This window comes from Buteo buteo, chromosome 1 (genome assembly GCF_964188355.1).
Source record: "Buteo buteo chromosome 1, bButBut1.hap1.1, whole genome shotgun sequence".
Classification (NCBI taxonomy): domain Eukaryota; kingdom Metazoa; phylum Chordata; class Aves; order Accipitriformes; family Accipitridae; genus Buteo; species Buteo buteo.
The window spans coordinates 15,087,780-15,108,597 of NC_134171.1; the positions used below are offsets into that span (position 1 = coordinate 15,087,780).

At 39.2% G+C, this 20,818-nt stretch overlaps 2 protein-coding genes across 4 annotated transcripts in view; one reads left to right on the top strand and one right to left on the bottom strand.

Moving 5' to 3' along the window:
* The first annotated feature begins 2,312 nt into the window (after positions 1–2,312).
* ZNF518B (zinc finger protein 518B) lies at positions 2,313–15,486 on the top strand. Of its 2 annotated transcripts, XM_075023165.1 has the most exons (3): positions 2,378–2,429; positions 3,025–3,204; positions 9,260–15,486. In XM_075023165.1, the coding sequence occupies exon 3, from the start codon at positions 9,468–9,470 to the stop codon at positions 12,705–12,707; it is 3,240 nt and encodes a 1,079-aa protein (XP_074879266.1). In that variant the 5' UTR covers positions 2,378–2,429; positions 3,025–3,204; positions 9,260–9,467; the 3' UTR covers positions 12,708–15,486. The 2 variants fall into 2 exon arrangements, with proteins under 2 accessions (XP_074879256.1, XP_074879266.1); XM_075023155.1 differs by lacking the exon at positions 3,025–3,204 and having other exon boundaries at positions 2,313–2,429.
* Positions 15,487–16,260: 774 nt separating this feature from the next.
* CLNK (cytokine dependent hematopoietic cell linker) overlaps positions 16,261–20,818 on the bottom strand; it is a 33,995-nt gene continuing 29,437 nt past the window's right edge. For both annotated transcript variants that reach the window (XM_075023189.1, XM_075023179.1), the window contains one exon: positions 16,261–16,537. In XM_075023189.1, the coding sequence (XP_074879290.1) occupies positions 16,391–16,537 (147 nt within the window). In that variant the 3' untranslated portion in view covers positions 16,261–16,390. The remainder of the gene's footprint in view (positions 16,538–20,818) is intronic.

Sequence of the window (20,818 nt, forward strand, 5' to 3'; positions counted from 1 at the left end):
TCCATTGATCCAGATATCCCTGAAGTCAGTCTTGCTAGAGTTACTTATCTATGATGCCAGATGACACCGGGAGGGTTTCAAAGACGTATTAGAGGGGCTAGGATGCTGGCTTTATCTGGGTTGCCCATGGGTGTCCTTTATCCTTCGTGGACAGCTCTATGCTTCCACAAAGCAATGTCCTTATTTCCAGGGCTGGGCTGGCCTTTAGTTTGTTTTAGTTGAGCATGAACAATACCAAAGACTCCAGTAAAATTCCACTGCCTCATTACATTGCAGTGTGTAATGTGAACTAATATATATTAACAAAGTTAATAGACTTTAATATTATAAAGAGTGATTGATATAATAGTTAGGGAAGTGAATTTTCCTAACACTGCATGATCACCTTTGCAGAGTAGCTGACACATGTCAGTAAGTGCAGATTGCCCTGGTGGCTTTCATGGGATCCACATACACAACTCCCACCTGTAATGGTTTACATTACAATGCATACTCATGATTTTTAGCCCTTTGTTATATCAATAGTAATTTTTTTTTCAGAGAGAAGCTTACTTCGTTGTTCCTTACATGAAAGCTGAGAGCAAAGTACCTTTGCTCATCCTTTTTACCTTTCATTGAACCTTTTCCACTACTATTCTGTCTTTCCTGAGCTGAGGAAACTCAGAACCACAAACAGGTTTAAAGATGTGGTCAAATCATGAATTTACACAGCAGCATAAGGGTGCTTTGCTCTCTGTTCCTTTTCAAATCTCAGCATACAGCTTGTTTTTCTGAAGTCTATTAAGCACTGAAGTGAGATTTTCACCGAAATGTACTGTAATTCCAAGATTTTCCTCCTGCACAGTACTAGTCAGCTTGGAGCTCATCATTCTATATTTGAAGTTAGGATGTTCTTCCCCACTGCGCATCACTTTTATCTACTCAAAATGTAATCTGCCATGCTAGTACCTAGTTATTCAGTCTAATGAGGTCCTTCTGCAGATCTTCAGTGGGCTTTTGTCCTTAAGACCCTGAATAGCTTGGTATCATCAGAAGGCTGCCACTTGAGTGCCCAGCTCCTTTTCCGAGTCACTTGTGAGTATGTTGAACAGGTCCCAGCAGAGACTGCTATGCAGTGCACCTGTGACCTCTGTATGACAACTACCACACACTCACTCCCACCCCCTGTGCTCCATCTTTAACCAGTTATGCATTCCAAGACATTTGGTCTTATGCCATTACTGCTTGGTTTCTTTGACAGTGTTTGTCAAAAGCCTTCTAGAAATCCCAACAGGCTCTATCAGCCAGAAGACCTTCTTAAAAAGTTTTAAAAATGTTCAGTAAACTACAGTATTCCAAACTCCGCCATTAACAGTGTTTTCTTACACTGCTGATCAAGAGATGTAACAGACTCTGATGGCAACCTCTCATTTTAGAACTAAAAAATTCATAGTTGAGAGGATTCTTTTTCCCCAAAGTTCCCTGATAGCTTTAGCTTTCCCTTTCCTTTTTTTTTGTGACCCAAAGAGGCTATCCCAAAATCCAAGATCCCTGAAGATCCGTGTTCATGTCTAGACAATGGTAAGGATAGGTCAAGCCCTGTTTCCGATCACCCAAGTACAGAATTGATCAGAAGATGCAACTTACTTGTGGTTCCTCTTATCACACAGAATCCATGCTAACAGAACAATCAGTCATCTACCAAAAAGCTCAAATTTAAAGGTGCCACCTGGAAAAACTTTGGGCCCCATGTTAAATCTGGTTTCCTTTTTAAGCAGCGTGGTTAGATACTGCAGTGACGTCAAAGGTACTTTTAGAGGGCAAGATGCTGGCAGTTAAAATCCTTTTTTCTCCCTTCAAATCTGACCATGAAGAGTTTATTTCATGAGAAATTTGGATTTTATAGGAAGCATCTGAAAACACACGATGACGATGTGCTACGTAACTTAGCAATCCCTGTGAAACGCGTGCCCACACCACGCGCCAATAAATCACGGTGGTATCGGGGGGCACGTAGAGACATTACTGGGGACAGCAGCTCTTCCCTAGGCCTGTTGTCCTGTCAGAATCCTCGACAACGACCTGAGGGCGCACCTTCTTAAATACCCCCGCCTGCCATCTTGCAGGTGCTCCAACACCAGCCCACCTTCGTTCCCCACGCGGGTGCGGGCTGCGCCCCGCGGGGCTCCCCCAGGCGTCACCTCCGCGCCGGGGCCTCCCCCGCGGGGCGCCGGGCCGAGCCGCGCCGCGCAGCGCGCCTGCGCCGCCGCCGCCCCCGGGGCGCCTACAGTAGAGCTCTACACGGCGCCGCCGGCGGGAGCAGCGGTGCGGCGCTGGCCAATGGGGCGGCGCGGCGCCGCAGCGGCCGCTGAGGTCAGTTCCGCTGCCGCGGTGGGCCGTGCTGAGGCGGCGGCGGCGGCGGAGGGGGGCTCGCCTTCGCCGTCGCTGAGGTAAGTACCTCAGGGCGGAGGGGGGGGGCGGGAGCCGCGGGCCGGGAAGGACGAGGACCGGCGCTGCCTCTTTTTCTCCCTCTGGAGACGAGGTGGCGGCTGGCGGGGTCTGCCCCTGAGGGAGGCAGCCCTTTTGTGTTGTGGGTTTTTTTTTTTTTTTTTTTTTCCTCCTCGTCGTCCTCCTCCGAGCACAGGTGAGGCTCCCCTGCCCTCGGCCCCTGCTAGCCGGCCCAGCACGGCGGCTGTCGCCGGCCAGCTGCCGCCCTGCCCGCCGGCGGAGGAGGAGGAGGAGGAGGAGGAGGAGGGAGGGGGGCGGGCGGGCCGGGCCGGGGGTCCCAGCGGCGAGCGCGGGCCGCGGCCCGGCGGGCCCGCGCGGTGCTGCCCCCTGCGGGCCGGCGGCGGCACTGCGCGGCGGCGCGGGCGGAGCCGCCTCCCCGGCGGCGGTGGCGGCGGAGGCGGCGGCGGCGGCGGCGGGCGAAGGTCTGGGCGGCCTGCGGAGGGTCCGGCGGCCGCCCGGCCGCCTTCGCCCGGGCAGCGGCGGGGCTCGGCCTCCGGAGACGGACCCTGAGCGAGGGAGGTCTTTTTTTTTCCGGAGGGGCGGCAACACTTCTGCGTGGGCGGGCTGGATGCCCAAGAAGATGGGATTTTTTGGTGTTGGCTGGCGGGCGCTGCTGTCGCGTGGGCGCCATCAGACTGCTTTAGACTCGCCTGGGCTGTAAAGCTGTTGTCCAGGTTTGTCATCTTGGTCTTCTTCCCGAAGAAAAGAAGCTTTCGGGTTAGTAACTTTATTACTGAGCAAAATAGATCATCCTGTGTTTTGTACGTAAATTGTGTTCTTCAGAGTGTTTGGGCATAAGAGTCGTTTAATTAAATCCTACATTCAATTCTGTTGCAAGAGAATCGATCATAAAAAAGTATTACACTGGACACTTAACATAATTTAGACGTATAAAATGACTTGGATTTCTTCTAAGTAAATGATCCAGTGTTACCATAGATGTAGCTGAAGTGTCCTGAAATACATGTTTAATAAAAAAAGTTTGGTATATTATAAAAAAGCCTAATTTTCTTTTATGGGATTTTGCTAGCATTCTGTTCTGCATTGTTTCTACAGTAAATGGTTACAGCCAAGGCCCTTTCATTGCACGTACAGATAGTATGTGGCTAATTTTAGCAGGAATTAAATATGTAGAAGTGAATTTTAGCATCTATGTGAGTGTTTTGAGAACTGGGCACGGAGGGATATGTGTTTTTAATGGGACTTTCCCCCTCCTCTCCCATTTTCTTCAGTGCCATACTTGCTTTATTGCTTACAGGCCTTAAAGCTTAGAGTAAGGTAATGCTAAATGCTAGTCGGTATGCCTTGGATATACAGAATGATTTTGAAAATGGTTGTAAATTGTGTGAAATGATGAAATGTGCACCATAATTTTAGAAGTTGATCATACATCTAATGATAAACAACTGTATAAACATCTCTGAGCATTCTCTAAAATACTGCTTTTGATACAGTAGTTATTTGAGAATGCCTTGCTTAGCTTATTGCAAGAAGACCGCCAAGCAATTGAATATGTTAGAAATGTGTGTCTTTCAGATACAAATAAAGGTAGGCCTCAGTCCTAGAGCCACAGAGAAGCAGACCTCCATTTCAGTAGAATACTCTATAGTCCATATATGAACCTGACTTCCTACAATGTAAATAAATGTCGATAAATTGGACAGTTTTTCACCTATGCGTTCTAAAAATAGTGATTTACTTTTAATCCATATTTTTCATAACTATATCATAAATAGTAAAAATTTTGAATGTAATTAAATTTTTTCTGTAGAGTGAAATACCTGTATATTGTATAATAAAAGTAAACTCTGAAAACTTGGTGCATGGTCTTTGCTCTTCTTAATTCTCTGCACTGACATTCCTTATTCATGCTGATGGAAAAACTTCATGTGAATTTCAGATTTAAAAAGTGTTATGACTGTGTGATTAGCTGTTATTGTGAAACAAAATGTCTTTTTAAGAAGAAATATTTGTAGATGAAATTTCTCTGGTGTATTTGAACAGTTTGTTTTTAGTACAAAATCAATTCTTTTAATTAGTACAATATGTTATACTTGAGTGAAGCACTTTGGATCTCTCCTAGTCATTAGGCCTAAAATTAATGACTGATAATTGTGGCTACGTAGCTGGATCAGTAGAACAGTTAACTCTACTTGACAGAGAAATACTATCCATTTAATGTCGATTGACTATGGCATATATATAATTGTAAAATACAAACAAGGTAGTTTTAAGCTTACACAGAGATTAAGTTTTTCACAGAGACTCAGATTTTACACACTGTATTTTCCTGATGTAGTGATGCACAGTGTCTTCCAATTCTGTTTAAGCTTTTCTGTTAACAGATGACTTGTATGAGCTTTTCAGTACCAAAGCAGGCCTTGATTCTTGGATGCAGTCTTTGAATTTAGTGTATGAGAGGCGGGTGCTTTGCTGAAGTAAGGTCCTACTTACTTGATCACATACAATAAATGCATGCTGCTTGTCGCATACATTTCATTGATAGCAGCATATAGTTTGAGATGAAAAAGGGATCTAAAACACTGGAAAAGAAATATTTTTCTTTGAAAAGATGAATGAAGTATTAATGTATTTTAAGTAAATGGAAATTTCAGGATTATAGAATAATGGGAAGACACTGGCAATTCCTGTCTGACAGTGGCCACATCAGGTCTGTAATCTACTGCAGTGCAAAGAAATTTGTACTGGATGAATTTGGCATAGTCAGGCTGCAGATGATGTTTTTGCCTATTTTTCTTGTTTTTAATTGGTCTTTGTTTTTTAACCTTTATGTAAATGTGATACCCACTGTTTAGAATGCCTTTTGACTCCTGCGCATCTATTGATCTCTGTGTCTTGAGCAGCAGGGTCCAAGATATACTAGTGTTATGTGAAAGGCAGGAGTATTTCCTTTTATTAAATGCCCTCCTTTTAAATGTCACTGAATTGCAGGTGTTTGGTAGAAGGAGTGGATGAGAAAGTTTGGTTTATCTTCCTTCTATTGTTCTTCCATGTACCTCCAAGTTTCTGCTTCCAATCTTTTTCAAAACTAGGGCCTCTAAATTTTTTTCAATTTCTCCTAATTCAGGTACCTTTATTGTATTTCAAAGTATTTTTACAAACTTTTCCTGATTCCATTCCTGTAAAGACAGGGACTGGAATTGATATTAACACTCCTAGTATCTCTTATTCCATTCTTCATCTATCCTGTTCTTGTGTTTGCCATTCAGGCTCCTTGTAGACTTTCAGGTCTTCCTTTAACGATATCTTTGGATTGGTCTCTGTGCTCTGTATTTGTAACTTGAAAAATCGAGTATGTATCTTTTAATTAAAATTTTCTGAAGCATATTCCCACCCCCCTCCCCCCATACCACCCCCCGCCCACCCCTTTCCTGGTATGGAGTGAGTGGATGCTGGATTGCACCGCCTCTCTGTGTACATTGGTCTCGTTTTTCTGAAATAATCAGAAAAAGCAAATCATTTTTTCAAATATTAGAATGAAATTACAATGTACTTTGGGACTTGTTTTATCCAAAATAATGATAAAGCAGGCTTGTTTGCATCAAAACTTTTCTTGTTAACTATTTAGCATTCAGGAAAGACCGGTGCAAAAATAGCCAGGGAGACAATAGCAGTGTCACTTCAGTATCACCTGGTTATTCAGTTCTTTTTCACCCTGTACTGGGTCTGGCTGGGATGGAGTTAAATCTCTTCATAGCAGCCTGTATGGTGCTGTGTTTTGGATCTGTGGCTAAAACAGTGTTAATTCACCAGTGTTTTGATTGTTGCTGAACAGTGTTTGCACAATGTCAAGGTTCCGCCCCCCCCCCCCCCCCCCCCCCCCCCCCCCCCCCCGCAATGAGTAGGCATGGGGTGGGCAAGAGATTGGGAGGGCACACTGCTGGGACAGCTGGCCAGAATCAGTCAAGGAGATAGTCCATGCCATATAATGTCATGCTCAGCAATGAAAACTGGAAGTAGAGGAAGAAGAAGGGGAGAGAGGGGTTGGCTTCCAAGGTGGCTGTTGCTCGGAGACTGGCTGGGCATCGGTCTGCTTGTGGAAGGTGCATCACCTCCCTACCTCTTTGCTTCACCTATTAAACTGCCTTTGTCCCAACCCATAAGCTTTCTTGCACTTTCTCCAGTTCATTCCCCTTCCTACTCAGGGAGTGGTGGGGAGCCAGCAAGTGGCTGCTTGGCTGCTGGCTAGGATCAACCCACTGCAGGTCTGAAATGCAGTTGCAGTAGTTAGGGAAACCTGGATTCTGTCAACATGGTATTTGTCACAGGTCTGAATGACAGCTTGGTTTTGGGGTTATATACCTTTTTTTTTTTTTTTTTTTTTTACTTTCATATATAAGGATTTTTGAGTTAGGAAAGTTCAGAAGGATTAAAAGCCTGTTCTTTGAATCATCTCTGTCAAATTTTTCTAGTGTCCTCTTGGACTGAGCAGCCCAGATCTGCCTGGTATATTGAAGCATTCTTAAAACATTTGACAGTATGTTTCATGTACTTTCTTGCTCTTTAAAGGCTGTGGATCCTTTTTTCATGTTGTCCCGTAAGGTGACATTTACAGTGCTAAAAAAAAAATATATAAGAAAACACACTGTGTTTTTAATACTGTTTTTTGTTGTCAAGGATGCTGATGGCATAAAGTGCTCTATGCTTATCTTTTGGTCAGTTCATATGGAGAGCAGTTTCAGTATCAGTGGATAGCTGTTAACAGCAAAAAGCAAATACCGATCTAAATTAATTTCAAATGCAATTTTAGTTCTTTCTTAAAGTTGTATAGAAATCTTCAAAGCATCTCTGGTCTGGATCTTGAGCTTATCAAGATCTCTTATTACCTTTCTCCTGAAATAAAATAGTGGATCTCCTGGACATAGGCCTACCATCACACTTGTGTGTCAAGAACGTTCATCTTAAGTCTAAGAAGTGATATTAGCAGGGGGAGAATAGTCCATCTGAGACTACCACAAATATTTGTTTTTCTTTCCTCTCTAGGATCTGGATAATAGAGGGCATAATGTCACCAACATTAGAAATGCTTAAAAAAAAATAAGATCATGATGCAGTAGTCATGTATACTTTCCTCCTTCCTGGGAAACTGCCATTGATTTGTTTTTCACATCGGAGTATAGAGGTTTTTCACACAGGGTTGTACAGTCGTCTGCATTGCAATGAGATGAGACTACTACAGTCTGAAGAACTACCTACTGAGGAATTTTACTGGTTTGCAGCCATCCATCTGCTAAGGAGTGAAAAGCCCATTATATTGTCCCTAACCATTTTTCTAACTTTTACTGTTGTTTGAGGTTATATCAGTATATTGTTCTTTGCAGAGCCCCATCTTTAGGGCAGCATTCCTGTAGCAGTTAGGGATATTGGCAGATGGAGCACAGGGAGATGCAAGAAAAACTTTCTGGATCAGATGCTTACTCTTGTCAAACCAATGTGGAGATGTACCTTGGGTAAAGTTTTCCTCATTCATGTAGGATTATTGTAATAGGATGCTACCTAGGTGATCTCAGCACTGAGCTTTTGGAAACTAAATCAGGCCCTGCTCTCTGTAGATAGACTTGGAGAGGAATTGGATTTCAGAAGCAGAAGCCTTCTGTAGGATATATTGAAATCTAAAGGAATCTAAAAGTAACCTTATGAAATAGGGTCTATACATGAATGCAGTATGCCTGTAAGTAAGAATGTTTGAGTAAGAAAGATGTTTAGTAGATTTTACTTGTTGCTGTTAGCTTTGGACTTTGTTTTATGTATGTCTCAAAAGGCTAATTTAGTTGTTTATTTTCCAAATAAGAGTGGTCTCATAGTCTTGGCAAAAGCTTAAAGGCTGAGATCTTGTGCATGTTAAATATAGAAAAGAGACAGTAAGAGCGCTGGAACCTGTGGGGCCAAACGTACTGCAGAAGTTAATGTGGTGGTTTTACACTGATATTACTGTTTGCCTTCTGCCTTCTGTTGCATTTTTTATTTTGATTGACGCTTTCTGTATTATCAGGATGGAGTGAATTATTTATATGCTTGTCCACTTACATAGAAGTGATTACACTGTGATATTAATAGAAGTGAAAGTAATTAATTTTGCAGCCGCAGATTGTTTTGACTCTATTACTTTGAGAACATATGAAATATAAACTGCATCTTGTTGTGAATTAATGTTCAAGACTCCTTGGATCTGAAACATTGGCACTGATTAGAAAAGAACTTCCTTCTGTACTTCAGGAATTTCCATGCTAACTTAAAAATCCTTATATTTAAAAACAAACTCATAGTTATATGTTTCTCTATTGTAGTCACTGTCCTTTTTCCTGCTGGGATTCACAAATGAGCGGCACTTGCAGTGTTTCATAATATCTTTTCCTGAGTTAAGGGCTGTATATGAACCAAAATCATATTCTGTTACTCAGTTTTGTTACCAAGTATCTTTCTTGTTAGACTTATAAATACATTTCTTAAATGTAAGATTTTTCATGACATGGAAGAAATAGCATGAACTCTTTAGGTTTTGATGCATAGCAGATAATTTTATGAATTTATGAACATTTTGAATAAGAGCAAATGTTAAAAGATTATTTGATTTGGTATGTTTTGCTTAGAGTTAATGGTTCTATGTGCAGAATACAATCAGTGGTATATTCACAGTAGACTTGGACTCTGTAATTCAGCTGTAGTCCACTAATAGTTCAATTCTTAGTTCATTTTATTTCAGTGATCAGTGAATCGTAACTGACTTAATCTTCTGCTTTTTATTCTTTAGTGCTGCAAGTTGATTGAATAAAATTAAGAACATGGAATATTATATGGATGCAGTTGCTTGAGCACCATTTCTTCCAAAGTGTATATTCTGCAGATTGGTGGCCTGAAGGATTGATTGATAAGCAGCATACACAAGACTAATATCAAGAAAATATTCTGTCTGCTGCTACTGTGTTTGACAAAGCTGATGCAGAGTCACGTCTTCTGAAATGCAGTTGAAAATGAGGGAACTTTTACCAAGATTGTACCCTGGCCAAGTTAATGATAAAAATAATTCCTTAACTACATCCCCAAAGCAATCTTCTGAGGATAAAACAAATCCATCAAAAGGGGATGATGACCAAAACTGCTGTTACCAAGGGACTGAGGCTGAGAACAGTAAGTTGTCACTGATAAGCTGCAAAAAATGCAGAAACGTTCAGAAAATTTCAATGCAAGATATAGAAAAGCATAAGAAGCTTGGGTGGACTGAAGACAAAAATTTCATCTGCAAGAAGTGCAGTCATATTACACCACCAGCTTTTCATTTTGTTCCTGAGGGTGCCAATGCTGTAGACTTTGAAAAAAGTGAAAAAAAATCCCCAAGTAAAACCCAGAAAGCATTTAAAGTTAAAAACTTTCTGCCAGGTAAATACTATTGTGATAAATGTAGATTTTCAACAAAGGATCCTTTGCAGTATAAAAAGCATATAGGTCAACATGAAGAAATTAAATTTATTTGTTCCCACTGCAGTTACGTATCCTACACCAAAGGAGAATTCCAGAGACATTTGGTGAAACACACTGGAACTTTTCCGTATCAGTGTGAATACTGTGAATATGGTGCTGTTAGACATGACTATATAGTAAAACATACGAGAAGAGTACATGAAACACCCACAAAACGGCTGTCAAATACCACCATAAACCACAAGCAAAAGAAGCCGAGTCCAAGCACTTTATATGAGAAGCAGAAATATGATAAAATTCCTTTTCAGAATGAACTCTCAAATTCATCTGCAAGTGTGGTTTGTGAGATTCCAGGTAAAGCAACTAAAACGGTCTATTCGTCTCATGATGTAGAATGTAGCGTAAACACAGCATCAGTCCAGGATAAAACAATATTGGAGGCATCTGAAATAAGTGTATGTGAGAATCAAAGTGTGGAAGTTGAGGTTTATTCTCCAAAAATGGAGCCTTTACAACCTGGGATGCCTTTAACAGTAATTGCACCGTCTGAACTTGTAGTTCCTTCTAACTGTTTAGCTCAGATAGTAGAGATTAAAATAGTGAATGGTGCACAGCAGCTGGTTCTTAAACTAATTCCTATGAAAGAAGCAACGTACAAACCTGTGAATGGTGCCGAAGAGGAACTTGAGAATCAAGGTATAGAACGATCTGCAGAAGGAAAAAAACCATCGTCTCTGTCTCAGAATGAGTTACTAACCATGGAAGTGAATGTAGACAAATTATCCAGTGTTAGTAACCAGCTTAATTTGGATAGTACATATGACAAGAATTCTGAATGTCTTTGTTTTTCTGATTCTCAACTCTCAGACTGTAACTCTGTATCTGTACAGAGGGAAGATGCATCAAAATTATGCTTTCATTTGGTGAAAGGTATTGATGTCCATTCAGGTGTTATAGAACTTTGTTCTCCGTCTCTGGTGATGAATACTACTGAAAAAAATAATCTTAAATCCTCAAGGTGGGACGTAGATGGAAAAAATAACTTACATTATGACTTGTATTGTTATGAAGAAGGTGTGGATATACCCCATCCAAAATATGCTGCTATTTCTGAAGATGAAAGTTCCAAGAACATTTCAGTAGAGGCTGCTCAGAAGAGCAAAAATTCTTCTTCTGCAGTCCTTGAACAAAAGGATACATTGCCTCTAAAGAGGGATGACAACGAATGTAGGAGTCTGCCAGTCAGCTCTACAGAAACACATTTAGCTGGTAAGGGTTTTGATAAAAAATCTGTAACATCTTCTGAAGCAGGAAAAAACTTTAATGTCACTAAAACTCCACCTTGCAAGAACATGACTTTTGGCTTTAGCAAAGTAAAGAGAGCCGAAACCAACAGTCAAAAGAACAGTCGTCTTCTGGAATCATTAGAACTGCAGAAGATGGAAAATAAAGGCAACGCTTTTGAGGGACCTGTTATTTCGTCTGTATTTTCTCTTAGCGGTGGGGCTGAAAACGTTCCAGAGGGTGTCAGATGGGACAACACAACATGCAATAAGAAGTCAGCAACATTGCTCTGTAGAAAGATTGCTCAGCTCATGTCTGCTGCTGAATCTAACATGAAATCCATGCCTTTGAGATGTCAAGCTTCTAGTAAAAAGGTGCTTTTCCCTCAAGAAAATTCAGCAAGCTGCGAGAGAGTTGTTCCTGCCACTGAAGTGGAACAGTCTACATCTTTGCCTCAAGTGCATGGTAGAAACAGTGTGATTAGTAGTGAAGAACACAGTAAAGATCAGTTGCTTACATTTGCAAGAACATCTAAAAGCAGGGTAACTAAAAATTCCCATGTTGCTACTCCAGTGTTTATCCCTAAAGGGACAATGCTGAGAGTACTGAATGCTACTAGCAGTCAAAACTCAAACGGAACAGAAAACAGGAGTGAAACATCAGCGCCTTCTATGTATTGCAATGAAATGTTTCTGCCTCGCCCGGTTCCCATCAGTGTTTCTGAGACACTTAGCAGTAATTTGCCGTGTTTGCCTAATCGGAGTGAACCAATTGCTGAGTCCCGAAGTGTATCACTCAGGCAAAGACCAAAGCGAGAGGCAAGTGTTAAAAATAATAGCAAACAAACTGGTGTACCATTTCAGAAAAGCAGTGATGTGAGTAAGCAAAGCAAACACTATTCAAGAAGTCAACTAGGTCCCAAAAATAAGGCAAAACAAGCAAGCTTCAGGGAACTTCCTAAGAGGAAAACAAGAACTCAGTCAGAAACCAGTTCAAGTTCTGACATGTCATATCTGTTGACCGCAAGACGTCTTCGGCTTGTCCCTTTGAGAACGAATCAGTTGATAAAATGCCCTCGTCGTAACCAGCCAGTTGTGGTACTAAACCATCCTGATGTTGACTCACCAGAGATAATTAATGTCATGAAGACTATCAATAAGTATAAAGGTCAAGTCCTGAAAGTAGTCCTGTCAGAAAGGACAAGTAGTTGTCTTGGTGTCAAACGTTACCGAAAGCGTCTTACTCTTCAGAATGTTGAGACAGGAAACCAAGCAAAAAAGCAGAGTATGCTAAAAATGAAACTTAAAAAGACCCATAAAAACAACTACCAGGTGGTGGAAACTTCACCAGCTGAAACACTTCAGTGTCTGTTTAAGTGTTGGTTTTGTGGAAGAGTATATATGGACCAAGAAGAATGGATAAGTCATGGACAGAGGCACTTGATAGAGGCAACCAAGGGTTGGGATGTTCTTTCTCTTCCAGCAAAAAAGCATTGAGAGACTAGGGGAGGTTTCCCCTCTTATTTTTAATGAGTGCCACTAACTTGCTTGGAAGGGACGATTGAAATAACTGCTTTATTTTGCCAAAAGGTCTTTACTGTTAGTGAAGTGGAAGGAGAGCAGAGTTAAAAAGATACAGAGAAACCGATAGTGAGGATTAAGCACTACTTTGCACTCTTATGTTTGAAATTTGTATTGGAGGTCAACTTCATCTGTTCCATAGGAGAAATTTGAAAAAGATTTGCTATGCAAACATCTTTCTAGTTAACCATTCTCTGTGCAAGGATACTGTGCTGTAACTGGTTTGTGGTAGGTCTGTATGGATTAAAATCTTAGACAATGAGATCTTTGTAAATTTAACAGGGTTTAGTTTGCTTTATTACAGCATGGTGGTTCAGAGAGTGAGCATACGTGTACTGAAAAGCACCTTTCATCCTCTGTGGGCAGCAAGTGTGTCTCATAGGTTTTAGTGGCAAGTTAAGTACCATGCATAAAAAGTAAAACTTAAATGCAAGTACTGTTTCAGCGAAACAAAACCACTTCTGCTGACTTCAGAGGAGATACAAGGGTGTAAACAAGGAATCTGTGGGATCAGAGTTATTCCCACTAGGTCAGATAGCACTAAAAAGTTAAATTTTGTTTAGTACTTAGTCTTTACCTAGCCTGTATTCCGTAGATGTGAGATAGCAGAACACTGTCAGCTTTCTGTACCATCTTTGTTTGGGACAGGCAGAGCCGGAGACATCATCAGACTTGGAGCAATAGGAGAGAGCTTTCCTCTCTATAGTGTCAAGGCTGTTCTGAAATCTAAGGATGTAATAGCCAAATGTAAACCCTCACACCATGTGTATGTAGCCTGATAGAAACACGTTTGCAGAATTGGGCATTTGGTTAGAACTCTAGTTAGTGTGTTAATGCTTATTTACAGGGGGAACTTGCTAGAGATGAAGATTTTTCAAAATGAAAAACCATGCTGCACAGCTTTTACATTGACAGTGTTGAACCAGATTTTCAGTGCAATCTTTCATCCTTCTTAAGATTTTAGATATTAGAATATATTTTTTGTAGGCCTAAATTCATACAAGCATGTGCCTAGTTACAATGTACATGTAACATGTATCTACTGGCTTCAGTGCAGTGTAAACATTGCTCAGTTGCTTAAACACTTTCCTAAATTAGGGCCAAATTTCAAGTTTTTAGTGAAGAAGAGGGATGGATGATACTGAAGTCTAATGTTTTTGTACATGAACAATAGATGTTTTTCTTCATCTTGTCAATTTTATATCATTTTAAAATTTGAATTATATTGAAGCACATATTTACAATTAAAATCACATCTTACATTTTTACAGATAAGAAGATCAATACTGACTAATGCTGGATGTGTGTTCTATGTTTGAACTGGGACTACTCTTGAAAAACTGGTAGTCCCTAACTCTTTTCACTGGTGCATTTTTGTAAACAGTTTAAGCTGGGAATATTTTTTATATACTCCAGCAAATTATACATTGTTTTGATAAAGTATGTATCGTATCTGCATTGAAATGTAAATATTTTAAAACATTGCTTTCCCATCACTTTGCAATACAGTGTTAAAATCCTTCAGATAGTTGGTGCTTTAAGTCAGATCTTTTTCATCATATACACATGGAAAATTTTTGTATCATTTCTATCAGACTAGCCTATTCCATGGAACAAACTTCTTTTTGTCTGTTTTGTCAATAATAATGAAATGACAGTTCTCATTTTGTATTCAAATGGAATTATATTTTTTTAGATGGGTACACTAGTGGGGTTTTTTTCACTTCATATACTTTGATGCCAAACCTAACAGTACTATTTGCATTTTCAGTTGTGAAGATAGCTTCCATTTTAAAATTCTGGCATATCACATACAATAAATATTGAAATTCTTAACATAAGAAAAAAAAAACAAGGTTAAAATTCTTCCTTTGTTTTAATTCTTTCAGTCCAGGTTACTGTTTAAATTAATTTTGTTTCTGTAGAAGCTACTAAATAAATAGTTTTGAATTTGCTTCATAATAGTTGTCACTGGCAAAATTAGAACATTCCCCATGAAAGCTGTACTGGGGGGGATGGGGGAAGTGTTGCTGCTCAGCTTTATAAACTCTAGGTGGTTTAATTATACTAGTAATGCTTGTCTTTTGTAAGCAAGTTTACTGTTTTAGTAAACATCTGCAAAGCTTTGTATGTCACTGCCATAATCTGCTATCTAAATTGTTAAGATGTGGTTTTTTCATGGGTTTAATTTAGAAAATATTTTTTTTCTTTTAACATGAAAACCTTTTGTAAGTTAAATTGTATGGTGGCTATGAAACTCTTAAAGCAGATTATGTCATGCCTCTTTTCCTTTTTATGAGCTCTGCTAAACTCTACTTAGCAGCTTCTGTTTTGCGAATTTTCATTCTTATTATTAGATAATGTCATGTCAGAATAATTTCCTTCAATTTTAACAGTCTCAGTGGTTTGAGAGAAAAAATTATGAGTGTTCTCTTGCATTTTGATGCAGCATTGAGAAATAAAAAGTTTGCAAGAAAGTAAAAACCAACTGCTAAATTATTTTAGAGCTAGTTTGTGCCACTACATACTATGTCATAAATTGGGTTGGAATGTCATGTTTTGGGCTTGAATGTTTTTATTCTTGTTCCTATTCTGTAAGGACAAAGTAACTGAGGTTTCTTTCTTGGTATATTCCAATTATCTAGTCAAACTTCTGAGTGTGCTTAGAAAGGAGGACTATGGATGCTTTGCAGAAAAATACTCAAGTTTGCCTTTCATATTTATAATGAATTTAGTTAAGCCTTCCAAAACTCAAATTATATGAATAAATATTACCATATTTTTTTCTGAAAAAGTATTACCTTCTTGTTTTCTTTGATACACACTGGAACATGTTTTCTTGCTGAGTTTGAAGCACATCTACTGTTCCTACTCATTATTTTTATTTCTATATTTGCACATGGTGTGAATTCAAAGGGACTGTTGCATAATGGTCCTACAGCGTGTTTGAAGGCCTAGATATGGAATACAAATATCTGCTACTTAAGCTAAAGAGTAAGTGTTAGTTAAGTAATAGAACTTACATAATTAAAGCTAGCTTTATAACCTGCTTCAACACCTATGAGCATCAGCTGACACCCACTGACTTCAGTGGCTGCTGAGCACAGCTTGTTGTTGTGCAAACACATACCGAATGAAATTGTTAGAGTTGAGCACTCAGATGAATAACATTTCATGTGTATTTTTAAAAGCAAGAGTATTTTTTGTATAACCATAGTATGCTTTATTAGATTTTGCTACGACCTGAGCTTCAGTGACATTTAGGTAAGCAAGATTGACTTTGGTTTTCGTCTTGTGTTAGAAGGTAGAGTGCAAAATAAGCAATTGCTCAATTATTGTCAAGATATCAGGACTAGTCACTCTTGACACTTTTCTGTGAATTAATACAATGGTATATACTTCAACTGTATACTCAAAGTTAAATGACAAGAATCAAAAAATGGAGTAGATCTGTATTCTCAGCTGGAGAGAAGTTTTTTAGTGGAGCATTTAGTATGCTTCATAGTATTATGGGGAGCTCGTCACTCAAAAGGCTGATCTGATTTTTGAGACGTTTAAATAATTGTTCTATTTACATTTATACAAACAAATCGGTGACGTTAAGGCAGAAAACATCTTTTGCACGACTTGAATGGATATGTAAGGTAGCATTGTTCTCTCTGGATTCCTGATTTATCCTTTCCGTCAATGAGTGTGATGGGAACATTTTTGTAGAAGTCAATGATCTCTTTCACAGAATTAAATTTCTGGGGGAAAAAGAAAAATTGTAATCAGTGACTGAAAATGGAATTGCTAGGTTGTTTTATCTATAACATTAAAAGACTTGCAAATGACAGTATTAGAAATAGGTAATACTTTGCATAGAATTATGATTAGATTAGATTAGATGGAAGCAATCATCATAGGAAAAGGACCAGATTTTAATCTTCTTATTTCCTTTATGTGTCCCTGTCTTGTGTAGGAGAAAGCAGTTGACTGCTTAGGGCAAAAGGGGAGCATGTCTAAGTGCTGAGAATGCAGTACCACCTGTAAAAGTTTGTGCTGGCAGATGTCATGATAGATTTTGAAAAGACGAAGCAACTGTAAATCATTACTAACTTTACCCTGTCAAAAGTTACACTTAATTAGTAGTACATGATACTTTACACTGTGAGTTTCTTTGTACCTTTTTAAATGTAGCTTTTATTTTCCCATTCCATTCACTGAGAAAGTTGCTATAAAATCCCTTTAAAGTATGGAACAAGAAGGGTCTCAGCAGGGTTTTAGTCTTGTTCTCTGGTGTTCAAAACAATGACATCCTCCAAGCCTGTTCCTAAAATGATAAGGGTGTGGTTCGAGATTCCCAAACTGATCAAACAGCAACGGAAAGCTATCCAAGGTATTTATCCTCATCTGTCCTGGTGGGAGTCTCTTAATCCTGCCATCCCAATGGTTAGCAGTCCTTCAGTTGAAATAGTTCTCTTCCCTGTGTGTAATTTCTAAGCTCTCATCACACCACTAAGCTGTCATCACATCACTATTCCTTCTCTTGAGCTATTCTTTGGACTCATTGGCATTGAATCACTAGAACTGTACACAGTCATGCAAGCCTATTGTGACATTAATACTTATCTTTTATCTATTACATCACATTTACTGTAAGCATGGACATTCATTGTATATGTGATGATATCTCATAGTAGTCTTTGTCATCTCCACCTGATCCACACCTAGTTTATAACAAGAGAATCTGATAAAATCTGTGATTTGCTGAAACTGTTCCTGTATTATTTTAAGATGAAAATTATTAGATCTCAAAACCAGTGTGCTAATTTTTTAAAGTTTTGTTTAGATAATTTTTACTTGTATGCATTTGTTCCACTTTGCTGTTTTGTCTTTGCCTTATGTTCAAGGTCACTGTTGCTACTAGAAATCTAGGCAAAAATCTGGTTTGTATTTCATGCCGTACTGAAGTAATCCCAACTTTTTTTATTCTAAACTTTCTCTATCAGCACCAGTTCTTCTCCTGTTTTCTAATGTTTTTTTTTTTTGTTGGTTGAAAAGTTTAAAAGTCTTACTGTAATTGTTCATGTCTGGAAATTTAACTTGGCTTCATTTGGCTAATGTCGCTATTTTTCATCACTGTACCTTTAAGCTGTAGCTCTTTAGTAATGAGAGAAGGACCTCGCCGGTGTTACTTAGATCTTTTTTCCTATTTTATTTCAGCCTGTACTCTTATTCAAGTTAGTGAAATCTAAAATATTAAGCTTTTGAGTCTCTTCATGGCTGCTAGAACATGAAGATGACTTAGACATCGTAGTGATGAGCACTGATGTTCCAGAATTTCATGTTTCTGACTCTTTTAATGGAACCTCACACTTTGTTTGGTGTAAAGACACCTAAAGACATAAAGATGAAGAAAATTTAATACTTAGATTTGTTCATTTCCCTTCACTGTCTGAAGAGACTCAAACTGATCTCTGCTGTCATAGGAATGTCCTATCTGCTGGTCTCCAGACCGTTCTGGGGAGATAAAAATAGGGTCTCAAGGATTGCTCATGAAAGGTGTAGTTTTGAGTTGCATTGGGGTATGTCACACATCCTGAATGAGAACAGTTCATTTTTGAACTGTCATTTAAGATGTGGACAAGATATTTCCCTTGTAAACATCTCTCTCAGTTGAAAGCATTAACATCCCCTGACAGGTGTTCACTGTGCCCATTTTCCCGGCGGTAACTTTTGACAATGCTGTCACTGGAAGGCATTGTGGAAGTTCTTCCTCATCTACTCTGATGAGTCAGGCCAGTTTAATGGCTGATGAAGGTAGATGGAGCTAATCCATTTGATTAATTTTGAAGTTAACTGAGTTGAAATGACGTGACTTGTATGACTGATGGTTTGAAAATGAAAGTTAGCTGCAAATAGTGATAGGGAGTGGCGAGGATGCAGAAAACATCTGTGGCCGAAACAATGAGATCCAGAGATACACATCAGGCTGTGCTCTGAGCTTCTGTGTAAAACAGGCACTGAGTTGAAGAGCCTACTTCTGCCTTTGATTTTTAGTTACTGCACTGTGAGTTGAGCTTGATGCTGCAGACATGCTAAAAGCATGCATTTTGTATGTGGCAGATCTAATTTTGCAAAGGAGGTAAGAAAAATACTTAAATTTTGTGTCACGATTGGCTATAAATGTGAGCAAGGTTTTGATCTCTTTTGAAGGTAAAGAACTGTGTATGTGAAAAGAAACAGCGTTACAGGTGTCTCTGGGTCTTTAATATTGAAAACTGACTGGAGTAGAGGAAGGCAACAGTCAAGTAAAGGATGCTCAGGACAGCAGTTTTGAATGTAAATGACTAAATTCCATCTATGTCGCATTTGGGGATCTGGTCTTTATAGCTTTATGTGATTTGGCCTTTAGTGAGCTCAGTATAATATATTAAATACTTACGTAGGTGTGAACATCTGTGGCTAAATTGCTAGCAAAAGATACAGCTCCGCTAACAGAGTTGGTGGGGTGTTTTTCCTGTACTTGTATTCATTATATTCCAGCTTGATGCTAATTTAGCTGCATGGAACTTCAGTTACTTCTAACATAAAAGTCTGATGATCAACACTTCCCCCCCCATGGCCTTATAGGGCATCATGAGGATTAATGATGGAAGCACTCATGAAAGTTGAATTAAATACATTTAAAAAAAAATAAAATTGAAAACCTTCTTTGATACAAAGTGTTAACAACTCGTAAACTGTATATGAAAAATCAGAAGTTGCAATGGGATAGGGAAAACTTTGATTAATTACATTTACATGTAAGGAAACCTATGTTTTCAACGGATGAAAATAGACTAATCCAAAAGCGAAAACACACTGCAGAAATCTGTAAGACTGAACCTTTGAATAAAATCACCAACTAGGGAGAAATGTAATAGGTCTGCACCTGTTGTTGTTGTTTAGGTTTCTTTTTGGCAGGTGAAGAGGGAATATTCGGCTAATCTAGATAAAGCAGCTGGTCGGTCTGCATTGCATACTGCAAAATGTGGTGTAGCAAAGGATTTCCCTGCAGAGGGACAATGCAGAGCACTCTGGAAAGCGTTATAACAGGGATCGGAAAATTATTGGCAGCAATTTTGCTGTAATTCACGGCCTTACAAATTGTTTTCACCCTTCTGATATAAGAACCTTAAGTGAGCTGCAGAAGTTGAGGTGACAGTTATCAAGAAAGAGCATTTTTTGTCATCCTTTGAGACTGCCTGAGATCGAAGTAGCTCTTCTGAGCAAGGTTGGTGCCACTGATTGTTCATTATTGCACAAGTGCTCTGTGCCCAGTTAATTCTATTTTCATGTCTGCTGCTGAGAGTAATGCATAGAAGTAGGAGGCTGTCATCTCTGTGGCTCCCTGGTACTACACGTCACTGACTAGCAAAGCAATTCTGAAATTTTCCTGTTGTAGTTGATCTACAGGAGGATTTCTGAGTTAAAGAGAAACAATACTCAAAAAAGAAGGCTTAAGGTAACATGTCATGATTACAGATTTGGCATGGTAGACCCAAGTGTTAAGATGTTCTGTTGGTTGTTAACTAGATGCTTGAAATCCTTATTCTGGAACTGTAACTTTCCAGTTTGACTGTTGTCAGTCCAGACTCGCTGTTTTAAGGTACGTACTTTGTGTGCACAAGTTGGAACAAACAACAAAGTCATGTATTTCCTGAGATGGTAGGGATTGTGTTCTCTTTCCTTTTAGTTAAGTAAAAATTGTTCACGTGTTGTTCAGCTAATTTCTAGTTGCCTTAATTGTTAAATCTGTTAAAATGATGAAAATTTAGTTTTATGTCTTTATTTGTAGCACACCATGCACTTACTACATTATCCTGTAGCGTACCATATTTCAGTTCCATTCCACATTTTAGTCATTCGTTGTTTCTAATGTGAACCTTTTTTTTATCAGGGCCATTATAGGAAGACTAAACAATGTAAGAACCACGGAAAACTAAAGTTGCTTTCTCCTAAATCATACTAAAACTCCAGGAAATTATCTGGAAGGTTCAGTT

Coding starts and splice junctions, on each gene's coding strand:
- ZNF518B (XM_075023155.1), top strand. CDS start 9,468: ATGCAGTTGAAAATGAGGGAACTTTTACCAAGATTGTACCCTGGCCAA.